Raw genomic sequence first — 13,818 nt, 5'->3', positions numbered from 1 at the left:
TTGATTTAAAGTGAAACATAGGTTAAGGTGCGGCGGGGGTGGCCCTTGGGCCACCCCTAAGCCGCCTATTTAGTTTTATACACACATAAATGACCTCATATTAATCACATTTACTTACTAAATCATGCAGTAATTATTCATAATGTCGGCCGTTTGGTGTAGTGGTTCGAAACGGACTACTATATTCCGGAGGTAGCGGGTTCGATTCTCGCACAGTACAAACATTTGTGTGCATGAACATATTTGTTTGTATTGGACTGGGTGTTTTCTATGTATAATAAGTATGTATTTACAAAAAAAAGTATTTAAGTATGTTTATATCCGTTGTCTAGTACCCATAGTACAAGCTTTGCTTAGTTTGGGACTAGAAGCGCAGTGTAAAATGTCTAAGGATATTTATTATATTTATATTTATAATAACCGGCGATTATTCATAATTTTCACATTTATCACTTTGACCGTAACATATTATATTATGAATAAATTAAATTAAATGTTTAAAGTAGGTGTGTAACAAACAGGAAACTTTAATAAAACTTAAATAATGTACAGTAAGTTCCTCGACTCGGTTCTGGATTTGATTCTCAGCCTACCTAAGTAGGTACATAAGTTGACTCGGGAATCGAACTCTAGAATTCACGGCGGTCGGACGGGCGTCGTTTTGTCCAACTGTCTAATTAATAAAGGAAGTGACTGGATCACGGAGCTTTTAAACATTCTAGGCTACGAGGTTTTTTCATACAAGTCAATAACCCTGATCCTAGACGACTATTGATCAAATAAACACAATAACCACGGTATATTGTCGAACAAAATCTTCTTTCTACTATTTTGACAAACGATTAGGGCATAAATCGGAACACAGTGACCGCTTCGTCACAGTCAGTACTGTCACTGTCAGAACTGTCAAATCGTTATCGAACTCGAGCTGGTGCGAACTGCGATGTTATTTTTTATTACCCATTAGTGCTCAGTCTTGAGACAGCTACCACATAACACAAAACGCTTTAAAATCTCAGTTTACAGTTACGCTTATCTTCAAAATGGAAATATCTTTTAAAGGGAAAAGAATATTGGTCACCGGCGCTGGACAAGGTTAGAAAAAAATATTTATCGCTTGTATTTATTTACTACTGTACACACGTGTGAATATTCACTACCCATGTATTTAACTATTAATATGCTTTATTACCAAGCGTGAACGAATGACTTCTGCCTTTATAAATGTGTTTTACTTTTAGGTATTGGCCGTGGTATAGCCGTAGAATTATGGCGAGCCGGCGCAAATATTGTAGCGTTATCAAGAACTCGCTCACACCTAGAAGCTCTGCAAAGTGAATATCCTTCAATTGACATAGTTGATGTTGATATTGGGGACTGGGAAAAAACTAGGAAAGTTGTTGAATCTCTTGGACATTTTGATGCACTGGTGAATAATGCAGCAATCGCCATATGCGAGCCCTTCCTGACATGTTCATCAGCTGATTTTGATAAGTATGTTATCAATATGTGTGGTATTTAAAATCTGTTTTTGCAACTTGAATTGGCTTATTCCTAATCTATTTTATTTATGAAAATCTATTTCTGTTATCACTTATTAAAAATCCATAGTTATTAGTATATTTTACTAACTTAACTTCCTTTGTTTCAGAACTTTTAATGTCAATGTAAAAGCAGTACTTAATATAAGTCAAGTTGTTGCTAGAAAAATGATTGAGAATAAAACCCATGGTGCCATTGTCAACATCTCATCACAGGCTTCTAAGGTAAATAATAAAAAAATAAGACTAAAAAGATTTACTTTTTTACTTCCATTCCATACCTGAAAAGGAAAATGGGATCTCATAGATTGCAGTTTTTGTGTGTTATGAAGTCTTGTTCTTTATGATTTTTGTTTTTTTAGGCTGCCCTACATGATCATGCCATTTATGGTGCCTCAAAGGCTGCTCTGGATTCTCTAACCCGTACCATGGCTTTGGAACTAGGCCCTCATGGAATCCGTGTAAACTGTGTCAATCCTACTGTCATCATGACTGAAATGGCTAAAGTTGGCTGGTCTGACCCTGCTAAAGCCAATAGTATGCTGTCAAAGATTCCTCTTGGAAGGTAAGTAAATTATTTACATTTTAATAAAGTAACAATGCTTATTCCACATCTAATTACATTGTTAGATCTTAGCATACAATAAAGTTAATGTCTTAGATTATAAAACTCCCACACTCAGCACTCTTGAATAAAAATAAAGATGCATGCATTGAGATAACCAAGATGAATATTAACACTAGATGAAATTAAATTTTCCTGTTACAGGTTTGGTGAAGTTTCTGAAGTAGTGAATGCTGTAGTTTTTCTTCTGAGTGAAAAGTCAAGCATGATCAATGGTGTTGAACTGCCAATTGATGGAGGATATCTAGCCACATAAAAATCTCAATTTGTGTACAAGTCTCAGTCTCGAAAATGACTTATTATTTTTATAAATACTTATCCAAATATATTATGTATGTTTTTCATTCAATGCTTATAGCTTTATCTGAACCAGTGCAATAAGTAGGATAGATCTATGGAAGAAAATATTTAGGCACTAATATAAATTCTCCATCTAATCCATGCTGCACTTTTACTGGATCAGATAGTAGGTATGTGACACTGGAAGTGATTTTTACTACTTTGAAAAGGGTATATACCAAAGAAAATATAGGTCTAAAATATGTTGTTCAGATTTAGACTGTGCCATTATTTTTTGATTGTCAATATAACAGGTATTCAGTGTATTTTTAGTGTACCTAAGTGTGTAACTGTTGTTACTTAGTATTTTGTTCCTATAATTTATCAGACAATAGAAAATGAATTGCGTCACGTGAGGATCAGCACCTCCGCTTACTGAAGGTTAAAAGTTGACATTAAGTATATTATTCAATATTTCTATATTTTAAGTAATATTCTTTTATCATTTAACCCTGTTATTATTATGAAATAAATACATACATAATTTTAAGCATTAAATTTTTCATTTTAGCCACTTAGTCCCATTTAAAGAAAAATGTGAGGTATAAACAATATATTATTTAATACATAATTATTGTTCACAGTTCCCCTCGCTTTCCTTATCTGACATACTTTAGTTGCCTAAGGAAGTTGTTTATAGTTGCTTTATCACATTTTATACTACACATATTATCAGTATAAACAAGCCAGTTAATCATTATAGCCATTTACACATACACGTCGTCGATTTAATTTCAAACGTCAATTTTAATTTATTAGATAAAGTGCTTACAAAAATAAACTTACATCAATGGATAAATTCAAGGGGAAAAGAATACTTGTAACTGGTGGTTGCCAAGGTAAGCTTATACAGGGTGTATTAAAATGGAGGATTTTTAAATTTTTCATTTCCCACTTATATGAGAATACTTAATCGTATTTTTTTCCATTAATTAACAGGTATAGGTAAAGGCATAGTAACGGAATTATGGAGACAAGGTGCAAGTGTAGTTGCTCTTTCGAATCAGCCTGAAAATCTACAAAAACTTAAGAATGAGTATCCATCTGTGGAAATTGTTAATGTAGATCTTCGAGATTGGGATCAAACACGACAAGTTGTAGAATCTTTAGGAGTCTTCCATGGAGTGGTTAATAATGCTGGAGTGGCTATTATAGAACCATTTTTAGAAAGTAAACCTGGCAGCTTTGACTTGTAATTATTATGTTTCTATAGTACATTTTTATTAATCTTTCTTTATGCAGTAACCAAAGATTGTTTCATAACTTTCAGGACTATGGATTTTGTTAAAGCAATGCTTAATGTTAGTCAAATTATAGCCAAAAAGATGATTGACAACAAAATAAAGGGATCAATCGTAAACATATCCTCACAAGCGTCTATGGTAAGCTTTTTCAATTCAAAATGTTTCAGTCCTAAAGAATTAATGCCTATTATTACGTCATAATCTTTTCATTTTTAGGCTGCACTAAAAGACCACGTCGTTTATTGTGGATCGAAAGGTGCCATAGATGCAATGACGCGCGTTATGGCTTTAGAACTCGGTCCACACGGTATTCGAGTGAACACGGTAAACCCGACAGCCGTCATGACTGATTTAGGTCGCCAAGTGTGGGCTGACCCTGCCAAATCGTCACTAATGCTGTCGAAAATACCACTGGGCAGGTAAATCATAAGTTTAATACAGCATTAATAAATAAATCAATGTTAGCCTAAGAATGTATTATTTTGGTTTGAGTATAACTATGTTTCAGTATTTAATTATTATTTTTCGCAGATTTGGGGAAGTTCATGAAGTAGTGCATGGCGTACTCTTTCTCTTAAGTGATGGCGCCAGTATGATCTCCGGGGCACAGTTGCCGATCGATGGAGGTTTTCTCGCTACCTAAATCTGGATATTCATTGAAAAACTAATAAACACCTAATCGTTTATTTTACTCAGTTTATTGTGCCAAAGGAATTAATACATACTGGACATAGGAAACAATGCAAGCATAACAATTTATATATAATGCGTATTATGCTAAAGTAGGCTAGCATAAACGTATGTTCAAAGAGAAAATATACTATGGTAAGGTAAATTAAAATGTAACACATTGGTATTTCTAGAACAAGTAAAAGTTCCACAATCATCCGCAGTTTACTCATTCAGAGGAAAAGAACGCACTCGAAACTTACTTAAAATTTAGAATTTACGATATCCAATAAAAGCCAACGATCGTTTACTAAATTCCTTACTCATTCTACGACTACAATTTGCGTTCATTCCCTCCTTGGCAACGAGTAGACTGTCGGCCGAAAAGGAGATATTTGAAATTCATCAAGTAGGAATATCAATCGGTACGCGCCACGCAGCTACACAAGACCCAATAAAAGGTAGGCGTAGAATAACAGCAAATCATTTGAATGACATTAACTCTACAACAGTTATGTATTTATTTTCATTATCTATGATATTGTAAAAAACAGTGTGTCGGCCTTATCTTAATACCTTACAATTATTATATACAAAATTAAGTCCATAAAGTCTTTCGTCGATTAGAGCATACATTTAACGTTAGGAGCAAGCCACGACCTTCCTCGCCACAAGCGTTTGTAATACATTTGTAACACGACACTCCGCCTTCGCACTGCACACTACACTTCCGAACGACTCGACACTAAAACTTCACTACCGTAAACTTAACTAATGCAACGTCATAAGAATTAGTAACACAATATAGGTACCAATATAATATTTTTGGATATTAATCATATGATTACGGGTAAATAACTAAAATCATAATCGAGTTCCTTGCGTATCAATATCAATATTGACGGCGGAGAATATGATTATAATAATTAACTAAACATGACAAATGAACTGTATTGTTATAATAAGAACACTGATATAGTTATAGATGATGACTGCGAAATGCTACAAAATACCCTGTTGACTATACAACTTATTAATTTGTTTCAACTAATAATTAAGTGCAGTCACTTAAAACTTGGGTAGGAAATATAAATGATAACATTTTCAAAATAACTATACACAATTTCGTAAATATAAATAAAATAAGCCTATTTTGCTTATTTTTGACAAAATTAACTAAAGTATGAATATAAAAATAACTACTAATATGTATGATGTATCGTGACAACAAGATGATTATATCAACCCCAGAGCGTTTTCAAAACAAACCCTTAGTAAAAAATTATATCATTTATACAAAAATTGAACCTAATTCTCAGTCATATTAAGAGAAGGATAGTCCATTCCAGTCAAAAGGTGACGCCGAACAAACCAATCATCTAGTTCCCTATATGAATGTTCCCCACATTTCAAGTTTTACATTGGAATATTTACAGAATGTTATCAACAAATGTTATTAGTAGCAAGTTTCGCTTAGGTTCCACGTTATGGAATAAACTAAAAATAAGAACAAGTTATAATTGCAATTATAATTATACCTCGTGTTAGATGAGACATGAAATGGTAACCAATTACAAAATATATTGATACAACCCAACTAAGCAGTCATATTAAGTTTACAAAATATGAAAATTTGGTAAATTATATGAGATCATAGTTAGCATGAACAGAAAAGTGATAAAGGAAAGAATTTACGGGAATGTGTTTGTCTAGAGTCAGAGTGATAACTAAAACCAGATAAGTTCTTTAGAAACACAATCTATTTTCAAAAAAGAATGTTACATTCCCATTCAAGATCTTCAAGCTCAAGTATGACAATTTCCTAAACGTTATATCTGATTTAATTAGCAAACTTACCTAGTTAAAACTATGGCAGTGGCTGGACATTATATTTTTTATACGGATTGGCAATAATTACATCAAGCCTGAACAATGTTTATTTAGATTAAATTTTAGTCGCCATTCCATGAATAAAATATGGAAGACAAAATATTAACAAAATCACACTTAACCGCATTAAAACAGTTTGAAAAAAGAAATGAAGAAATAATATTGCACAATACATTATATGCCAACTAATTTACATGCTAAAGTTCTGAATCAGAGACTCAACAATCATCAGTTGTCACAGTCAATCTATTAAATATGAATACAAAATGGCAATTAAGAAATGCACATGGCATATTAAATAGCCAGTAGAAATATTTAATTGCAAAAACCGTCTTCTGGTAAATTTAATTTACACTCTTCTATTTTTTTTTAATGATTTCTGTACAAGCATTTGTGAACTTTCATGATCAGCCCAGCAGTCACAATTTTGAAGAGAAATGTAAATTAAATTCAACAAAGGACGAGATAAATGATAATTTTGTCAGTATGATTCATTTCTATGTCTAAATATAACTGAGCATAAAGTACAATGGATGCACGGGCAGGCCTAACAGCTATGCTTAAATGAGTCACATTAAAAACAATGAAAACGTCAATTTTACCTAGTTCTCGGCCCACTCACGATCTTAGTCTAAAATTAAATAATTTACAATACATATGAACGTTAACGTGAATGCATACAAAATTCCTTAGTTTTACAGAAATCGCATTCCGAGCGGGGAGGAGCGTCGCGGGACGCCCGCGCTCGCATCAATTCCGGATCGATCGACGCGCCAAAGCCGTCGTCGACAACACCATCATAATACGTGGATATACCGAGTCTGTGGGACGTCCGCTCGAGCGGACAGATCGCGGAGGTCACAACATGAACAGGGTCCTACGACGGGGCCTCCCTGCGGCGCCGCGAGTCGCCTCACCGCCACTCCGAGATGGCCGCCACCGTCGTGCTGGGCTGCCCCGCCGCGCCCGCCGCTGCAACAATAAATAAATTAAATAAAATGCTATTTATTTCTCACCACAAACAAGTAGATGCAATATGCTTACAATTAGGTATAAACTAAATACATGTAACTTGTTTGTGGAGACTGGTGATCTATGGTAAGTAAAAGATACTCGTGTTACATCAGGTCTTACTTATAAGTAGGACATTTATGTATTTTAATGATTAGTTTTTTTATAAAAAGGTCCTCTTTCTCTTGGTACGATAACTTATTTAACCATCTAAATAAGGTTTCTTTACATTCGTGCTTGTTTTTAGAGTAAATAACAGTAACAAAGCATTAATTTTATCGTACTTTTGGTCCTTGCGTATAACACGCGTTACACACTTATCCATCGAATACACATTGGATTCTCAACTGATAAATTCAGTTGGGTCGTGTATAAGTGCCCTGAAAAGGGCCTGCATAAAGAATTCGTTTTGATTTGAGTTACTGGCACTATTACTATCTTAAATCCTATATAGCCAGGATCAACAGCTTCGTTACTATCAATAAAACTAAGGTTAAACTATTAACTGTGTCAATAATATTCTTCTTGAAAAACTATCAGTTTCAGTCTGGGATTTTTTTTAAATTTTAATTCAAAGCCACGATTTTATTTGAAGTTGAATACTAAATTATGTTAGGCTGGTTTTAGTGTCACGCGGACCCGCTCCGCACGGCCAATCTGTATGAACTTCTAGGGAGCGTTTTAGAGTAATGCGCTCCGGAGGAACCGCTCCGCTCCCTTACAGTTAGAGAATACAATCCCGGGATCCCGATACCGGGGATCCCGGGATCCCGATCCTTTTCTGATCCCGAAAATCCCGGGACTGTACTTGGCTAATCCCGGTATTTTCGGGATTGATATAAACAGGTCTATTTTGCATTCTACGATCCGTTGCGCCTTGACTATGACCTTGCCTAGATTATAACTTAGCATAAAATTATACAGTGTGAGTCACGATAAAGTGCACATATAAAATTAGGTGAAACTAGACCAATTTTTATCGACAAAAAAGAGGTAAAAAAATTTCTGAGTTTTTTTTTCTTCCAATTACTTAATGCAAAGAAAACGTAATAACTTTTGAACTAAGAGGTATATCCTGATAAAATAAAAACAGTAATAATGCTAAATAACAGGCGACACTAAAAAAATACATAAAATACTCAGAAAACGCCAACAAATATTAAAAAATGATACTTTTTGAAAAAAATATGCTTTTAAATACGAGTTTTTTTGATTATTTGATAAATTTCTCCATAATGCCCTTATTAAGCTCGATTCACACATATCAGTGAAGCCACAGTTCCGTCACAGTGTCCGCTCAGTTCAGTATCAGTGCTACAGTGTTGCGTCAGTGAAATATTTTGAATATTTTAAAATGTCAGAGAGCTGTTTCAATATTCTTGTTCAGAAACTATGAAGTAAGTTATTTTGTTTTTGATGCCGCGGCGGCGTCCGTGATCCGACAACAAATATAGTCGTCAACGAATACGTCCGTGATTGTCGGTGTCGGCACTGACACTGAGAGCACTGTGTCGTCACTGACACTGATAAGTGGGGATGCGTTCATAGAAACTGTATGAAAGAATATTTCGCACTGTGCCGGTACTGAGCCTGAACTGTGACTTCACTGATATGTGTGAATCTGCCTTGACAGGTAGTTTTTGTTACTTTGTATTATTCTCTATCGTATTACATTCGTAAAACCAAAAATTTTATGTCTCTATCCCTATCACAACGTTTGCAATGATCGAAGCCAATTCCCACATAAGGCTGATCCCGGGATAGTCCCGGGATCCCGGGTTTACCCATCAAAAATCCCGTAATCCCGGGATTGAAAAACATGCTCGGGATTGTATTCTCTACTTACAGTTCATACATATCGGCTGTGCGGAGCGATCCGTACTGACAGTCCGCGTGACACTAAAACCAGCCTTAAACTGAGAGGATCAGCAATAAGATCCAGTCAGTAAAAACACAAAAAAACACATGATGGCGTATAATGACCTCTAATCTCGATTAGAGGACATAACACACCTACGGTGACGTTTGTTTTAATAAATATGATAAACTATTTATTACCAATCACTTACTAGTTTCCTGTTCTTGATTTTGTTCGTGGCGCCTGAGCGTGCGGTCATTTGCGCCGGACTGGTAGTTGCCTCGTTGACCACCTGTAATTGATCATTAGCTTGCAATCATCATAATGCCTTTATTTTAATGACTTCTCAATTTAAACCATAAGGAAATGACAATAAGGATCTATTATTTGATGTCAACTAACAATAAATAGATATAATTTATATAATGCTATAAATTATGAATACCAAAAACAGTAACTTGCTCAAATGTAGTTTGTGTAAAATAAATATTTACCATTATCACAGTTTTATTTGAGGCACATCTTGAATTAATAGGCAGTGCGAGACGCAGTCGCTAACTACTACGCGTCACGTGTCGATAAACGTGCCGCGCATAACCTTAAGGGACGTCGTGGTTACCAAGATGTATCTATGCTTAAATACGTATGGACTGGGGTTAGGACACCACCAGTCAATTGTTAGATTAATAATAAAGCTTTTAGACCAAGGCTGCTCAACCTTTTGAAGAGTCGGGCCAAACGGTGGATTCAGTTGTTAACGATGGGCCACCTACATTTTTGACAGCTAACTTCAAAGAGATCTTAGTTTGTACCGTGCTCGGCGGGCCACTTAAAATTCTTTTGGGGGCCACACTGTGGCCCGCGGGCATGGAGTTGAGCAGCCTTGTTTTAGACGAAAGGCATGAAATTCCTTAGAATCACAGGCCAAAATAGTGTCATCCATCTACACAAAAGCAGTTTTTTTTTTCATTTAAAGCTTTTTAAATCAATTTCACTCTTCTTGGGAAACAAAACTGGTCATTGAGCCAGTATAAACAACCAGATTTGCTTTGGTAAATACAAGCTGTCTATCTGCAGTTATTTGTTTTTAATATCATCTAAATAAATACATACCAAACTTGAGCATATTCCAGTCAAAGACGTAGTCATAAGTGAATCCTTGTCGATGGAAGAGCGTGCGGAACAGTTGACGCAAGTGACTGTAGTCTGGGCGCTCTTCAAAGCGCAACCGTCGGCAGTACTTTAGGTACAACTGGAACTCGATTGGGTGGTTCTGTAAAGACAAAAGTCCTTTATTTTAACCAAACTTTTAATGATAAATTAATTAAATTTAAAAGAACCAAGTAAAAATGTACTTTCAGAAAAAAGGCATTATTTGAATGTCATAATTAAAAAAAAATACATCCCTGATAAGAATCAATGCAAGTTTACTTAATGATGTTTTTATGACTCTCATCCCAGACAAAGAAAACTTATTATACAGTAGAACAGTCAAACATTGTTACTGTGTAGTGTAGTAAGTTTATTTACTATATCTGTAACTTTGCTTAAAAATAATTATGTATTATTGAAATGTTTGAAAGACAACTCATTGCCAAACCAAGTACTTACTTTACAAAGTTCATCAAATGGTGTGGATAATTTTTTCTCAGATATTCTTTCATATTTCTGACGTTTGGTAACAGCCTTGAGGCCTTGCCATGGTAAACTACCACGGTTGAAATACATCAGCACATAACCCAACGATTCCAAATCATCGCGACGAGATTGCTCAATGCCTAAATGAGTGTTCACTGAAGCATATCTTGCAGTACCTGTAATAGTTTAAAAAGTGATGGTTTAAGTAGGTGATTCTGTCTTGATTGTTAGAAAATGAATATCTTCAGTAAATAAAAAGAAAAATTAATCCACCTTATTCAGATAGATATAATTGTCAGGAATGTGTAAGCCCAAATAATACAATTGGGATTATTGGGATTATCAAAGCAAGTTTATTATTTACTAAATTAGTACAAACAAATTGTTTTGTTGTGTATCTTACCTGTCAAATTTTTGTTTTCTCTGTATGGAATATGTTGCAATGTGCGAGGATCTTTGTACTTCTTTGCTAAGCCAAAATCTATTATATACACTAAGTTTCCTTTTTTACCTAAACCCATAAGGAAGTTATCCGGCTTGATATCTCTGCAAAAATAATAACAAGTTATGAATATAATAATGATAATTATATGCTATTAATTGGACTGCATTTAGGCAATTTATTTACTGTGTTTAGCAATATATTATTTTTAAAAAGAAATACAGCAATTAGATTTGCATTTCAGTCATGATAAACTTCAAAGATAATTTACAGATAAGTCACTGCCATAGTGATGTTCTTATCTCTGACCTTACAACCTACATCAACATGAAATGCTATTACTAGACTTAATAACGTACCTATGGATAAAGTTTCTGTAATGTATGTCCTCAATGCGGGTGATGAGCTGGTCAGCTAACAGGAGCACAGTCTTGAGGGAGAAACGGCGAGAACAAAAGTTGAAGAGGTCTTCCAATGATGGTCCGAGGAGTTCCATTACCATAACATTGTAATCCCCTTCTGATCCACACCATTTTATAGCAGGGATTCCAACTATTGAAACAAAAGAGATCTTATAAATAACACAATAATTACACATTCATTCTAATTGAAATGTCTTTTACTTCATCAAGAAGTGTAAAACATGTTACAGGCAAGAATCCCAAGCTTCATTGTGTATGTAATTTCAGGTAATGTTGACTAATCTTTTGTTAAATGCACAATAACGTCTGCTAGTAATTATCACATTATTTTTAACTAATATCGGCCCTTTACATCACAAACAGGTTGTTTAGCTAACCTAATAAATTTTAAGGAATACTTACCACCCCCTTGCATCAATTTGTAAAATTTGCTTTCTATGTGCAGTTGTGGGTGCCTCGTTTTTATACATTCTAATTTGATAGCTACCTCCTCTCTTGTCACAATGTTGGTTCCTGGAATACAAAATACACTTTGGTTGAGAATAGATTCGTGTACAAACGTCCAATTGCAATGGGTTATGGTCTTGAAGGCAAAAATGAACCAAATTCCACATACACATAACAAGTTACACACAAAGCATTCAACTGGCCCAATTAACAAATAAAATGAGCAATGTGTGTAGGACTATCGCAGAATACCACGCTCCTGACACAAAAAGTAGATATTTCGAAACAAAAAAATCGCAGCTGGCCTACAATAGTGACCATCTTTCTTTGTTTACAATCGTCTTGGACCTTACTCACCGAGATATATGTCTCCGAAAGATCCTGAGCCAATTTTACGACCCAGTCGGTATTTATTACCGACACGAAGTTCCATTTTGATAGTTTCTAGGAGATGAAATCACAATAATATCACTGACCACCGATTCATTACAGGACGGCCATATTGCGATAGACGCAGATCTCTATTTGGGCGAACTCTGTAATTTTGGGTGGAATTTGTTATAACGCCTTGTGTATTGCAACGCCCTATGACTTGTAACTTGTGCACTTAAACTATTATTCACAAAAGCTTCGTTATTTACTTAGAATCAAGAAATTTGATAATTTATTCTAGCTACACACGCACATGAGGAATTTTTTCGACAGATCGTTCAAAAATCATGGATAGAAAATGGGAGTAATGTCATTATACGTTCCTGGCAACACCGGCACTACTATCTTTTTTTAAAAGTGTTAAGGCAGAGGATTCATGCTATTTAAGCCACACAAATTCAACTCATTGTTGATAATATTCATTGAGCATTATATGGTTGGCTGATATTAATACGGGTCTCCAGCGTGTGTTTTTCCCTACATGATAAAAAAACAGAACATATAATAATAGGCGATTTTGTTGACTGTTGATATGTTTTTGTTGATTGTGTAGAGCAAAACACACGATGAAGACCAGAGCCCCGATTACGGTAATTTTTAACGTTTCCAATCCAGACGCGCTTCATCGATTCTGCGATACGATTGGTCAGCGTAATGATCAAAACAGCGTACGTCAGCTGTTTTGACCAATCGTATCGCAGAATCGATGAAGCGTGTCTGGATTGGAGACGTTAAAAATTACCGTAATCGGGGCTCAGACTTTAAACAATATCGAGATCTTAATCTTGGTTCATCCGAAAGTCTAAAATTGTTGTGTGTATGTTGCCCTTAATAGACGTTTTATAATACTATTATTGTGATATACACATGTAGTGCGCACCAACCTTAATTTACGCCACACCGGAGCTGAGTAATAAAAAAAATCCTCTTTACACTTTTTTATTAGCACAGTGCAGTTTGTGGTTGCCAGTGTTGAGGGATTTTTAATGCTCTATTTTTATCCACATTTAGCTTTCCCGCCAAAAAGTCTTGGTTTGAAATTTTGACCTACACTACAGGTTGCCTGGATTCACCAGCTAGTCCAGGCTACTACCTACTACCTACCTGTGTTACTACCTACTACCTACCTGTGCTACTACCTACTACCTACCTGTGCTACTACCGAGCACTACTTAAATTGCGAAGTAGAGATGCTGCTATAATAAGTGGAGTCCTACCTAAGTAGTTACTTAGTTGTCGTCAGCAGTTGCCATCCACCAG

The 13,818-nt window shown here is 35.2% G+C and overlaps 3 protein-coding genes across 4 annotated transcripts; 2 read left to right on the top strand and 1 right to left on the bottom strand.

Moving 5' to 3' along the window:
- The first annotated feature begins 900 nt into the window (after positions 1-900).
- LOC135074971 (L-xylulose reductase-like) lies at positions 901-2,995 on the top strand. Its single transcript, XM_063969336.1, has 5 exons — positions 901-1,095; positions 1,242-1,494; positions 1,652-1,766; positions 1,904-2,106; positions 2,311-2,995. Exons 1-5 carry the CDS (start codon positions 1,044-1,046, stop codon positions 2,420-2,422), a joined length of 735 nt encoding a protein of 244 aa, XP_063825406.1. The 5' UTR covers positions 901-1,043; the 3' UTR covers positions 2,423-2,995.
- A 186-nt stretch (positions 2,996-3,181) lies between these two features.
- On the top strand, positions 3,182-4,440 carry LOC135074528 (D-erythrulose reductase-like). Its single transcript, XM_063968845.1, has 5 exons — positions 3,182-3,344; positions 3,445-3,697; positions 3,776-3,887; positions 3,966-4,168; positions 4,281-4,440. Exons 1-5 carry the CDS (start codon positions 3,296-3,298, stop codon positions 4,390-4,392), a joined length of 729 nt encoding a protein of 242 aa, XP_063824915.1. The 5' UTR covers positions 3,182-3,295; the 3' UTR covers positions 4,393-4,440.
- Positions 4,420-12,860, bottom strand: LOC135074527 (casein kinase I). 2 transcript variants are annotated; one of them, XM_063968843.1, is made up of 8 exons: positions 12,484-12,860; positions 12,082-12,192; positions 11,617-11,809; positions 11,219-11,361; positions 10,789-10,991; positions 10,291-10,450; positions 9,389-9,469; positions 4,420-7,280 (listed from the first exon to the last, which is right to left on the bottom strand). In XM_063968843.1, exons 1-8 carry the CDS (start codon positions 12,557-12,559, stop codon positions 7,222-7,224), a joined length of 1,026 nt encoding a protein of 341 aa, XP_063824913.1. In that variant the 5' UTR covers positions 12,560-12,860; the 3' UTR covers positions 4,420-7,221. The 2 variants fall into 2 exon arrangements, with proteins under 2 accessions (XP_063824913.1, XP_063824914.1); XM_063968844.1 differs by having other exon boundaries at positions 7,198-7,280; positions 9,378-9,469.
- Positions 12,861-13,818: the final 958 nt, after the last annotated feature.

This window comes from Ostrinia nubilalis, chromosome 9 (assembly GCF_963855985.1).
Source record: "Ostrinia nubilalis chromosome 9, ilOstNubi1.1, whole genome shotgun sequence".
NCBI classification, from domain to species: Eukaryota; Metazoa; Arthropoda; class Insecta; order Lepidoptera; family Crambidae; genus Ostrinia; species Ostrinia nubilalis.
The sequence above is the reverse complement of the archived record's forward strand: the minus strand, read 5'-3'. Positions and strand labels throughout refer to the sequence as shown.

Bases quoted from the DNA above. Each gene is read 5' to 3' on its own strand.
- LOC135074527 (XM_063968843.1), bottom strand. From the start codon at position 12,559: ATGGAACTTCGTGTCGGTAATAAATACCGACTGGGTCGTAAAATTGGC. The intron at 11,810-12,081 runs GTAAGTATTCCT...TTGTTTCAATAG, and splicing joins CAAATTGATGCAAGGGGGTG to TTGGAATCCCTGCTATAAAA. The intron at 10,992-11,218 runs GTAAGATACACA...AAACTATTACAG, and splicing joins AGAAAACAAAAATTTGACAG to GTACTGCAAGATATGCTTCA.
- LOC135074528 (XM_063968845.1), top strand. From the start codon at position 3,296: ATGGATAAATTCAAGGGGAAAAGAATACTTGTAACTGGTGGTTGCCAA. The intron at 3,888-3,965 runs GTAAGCTTTTTC...TTTCATTTTTAG, and splicing joins TATCCTCACAAGCGTCTATG to GCTGCACTAAAAGACCACGT. The intron at 4,169-4,280 runs GTAAATCATAAG...TATTTTTCGCAG, and splicing joins TCGAAAATACCACTGGGCAG to ATTTGGGGAAGTTCATGAAG.
- LOC135074971 (XM_063969336.1), top strand. From the start codon at position 1,044: ATGGAAATATCTTTTAAAGGGAAAAGAATATTGGTCACCGGCGCTGGA. The intron at 1,495-1,651 runs GTATGTTATCAA...CCTTTGTTTCAG, and splicing joins TCATCAGCTGATTTTGATAA to AACTTTTAATGTCAATGTAA. The intron at 2,107-2,310 runs GTAAGTAAATTA...TTCCTGTTACAG, and splicing joins TCAAAGATTCCTCTTGGAAG to GTTTGGTGAAGTTTCTGAAG.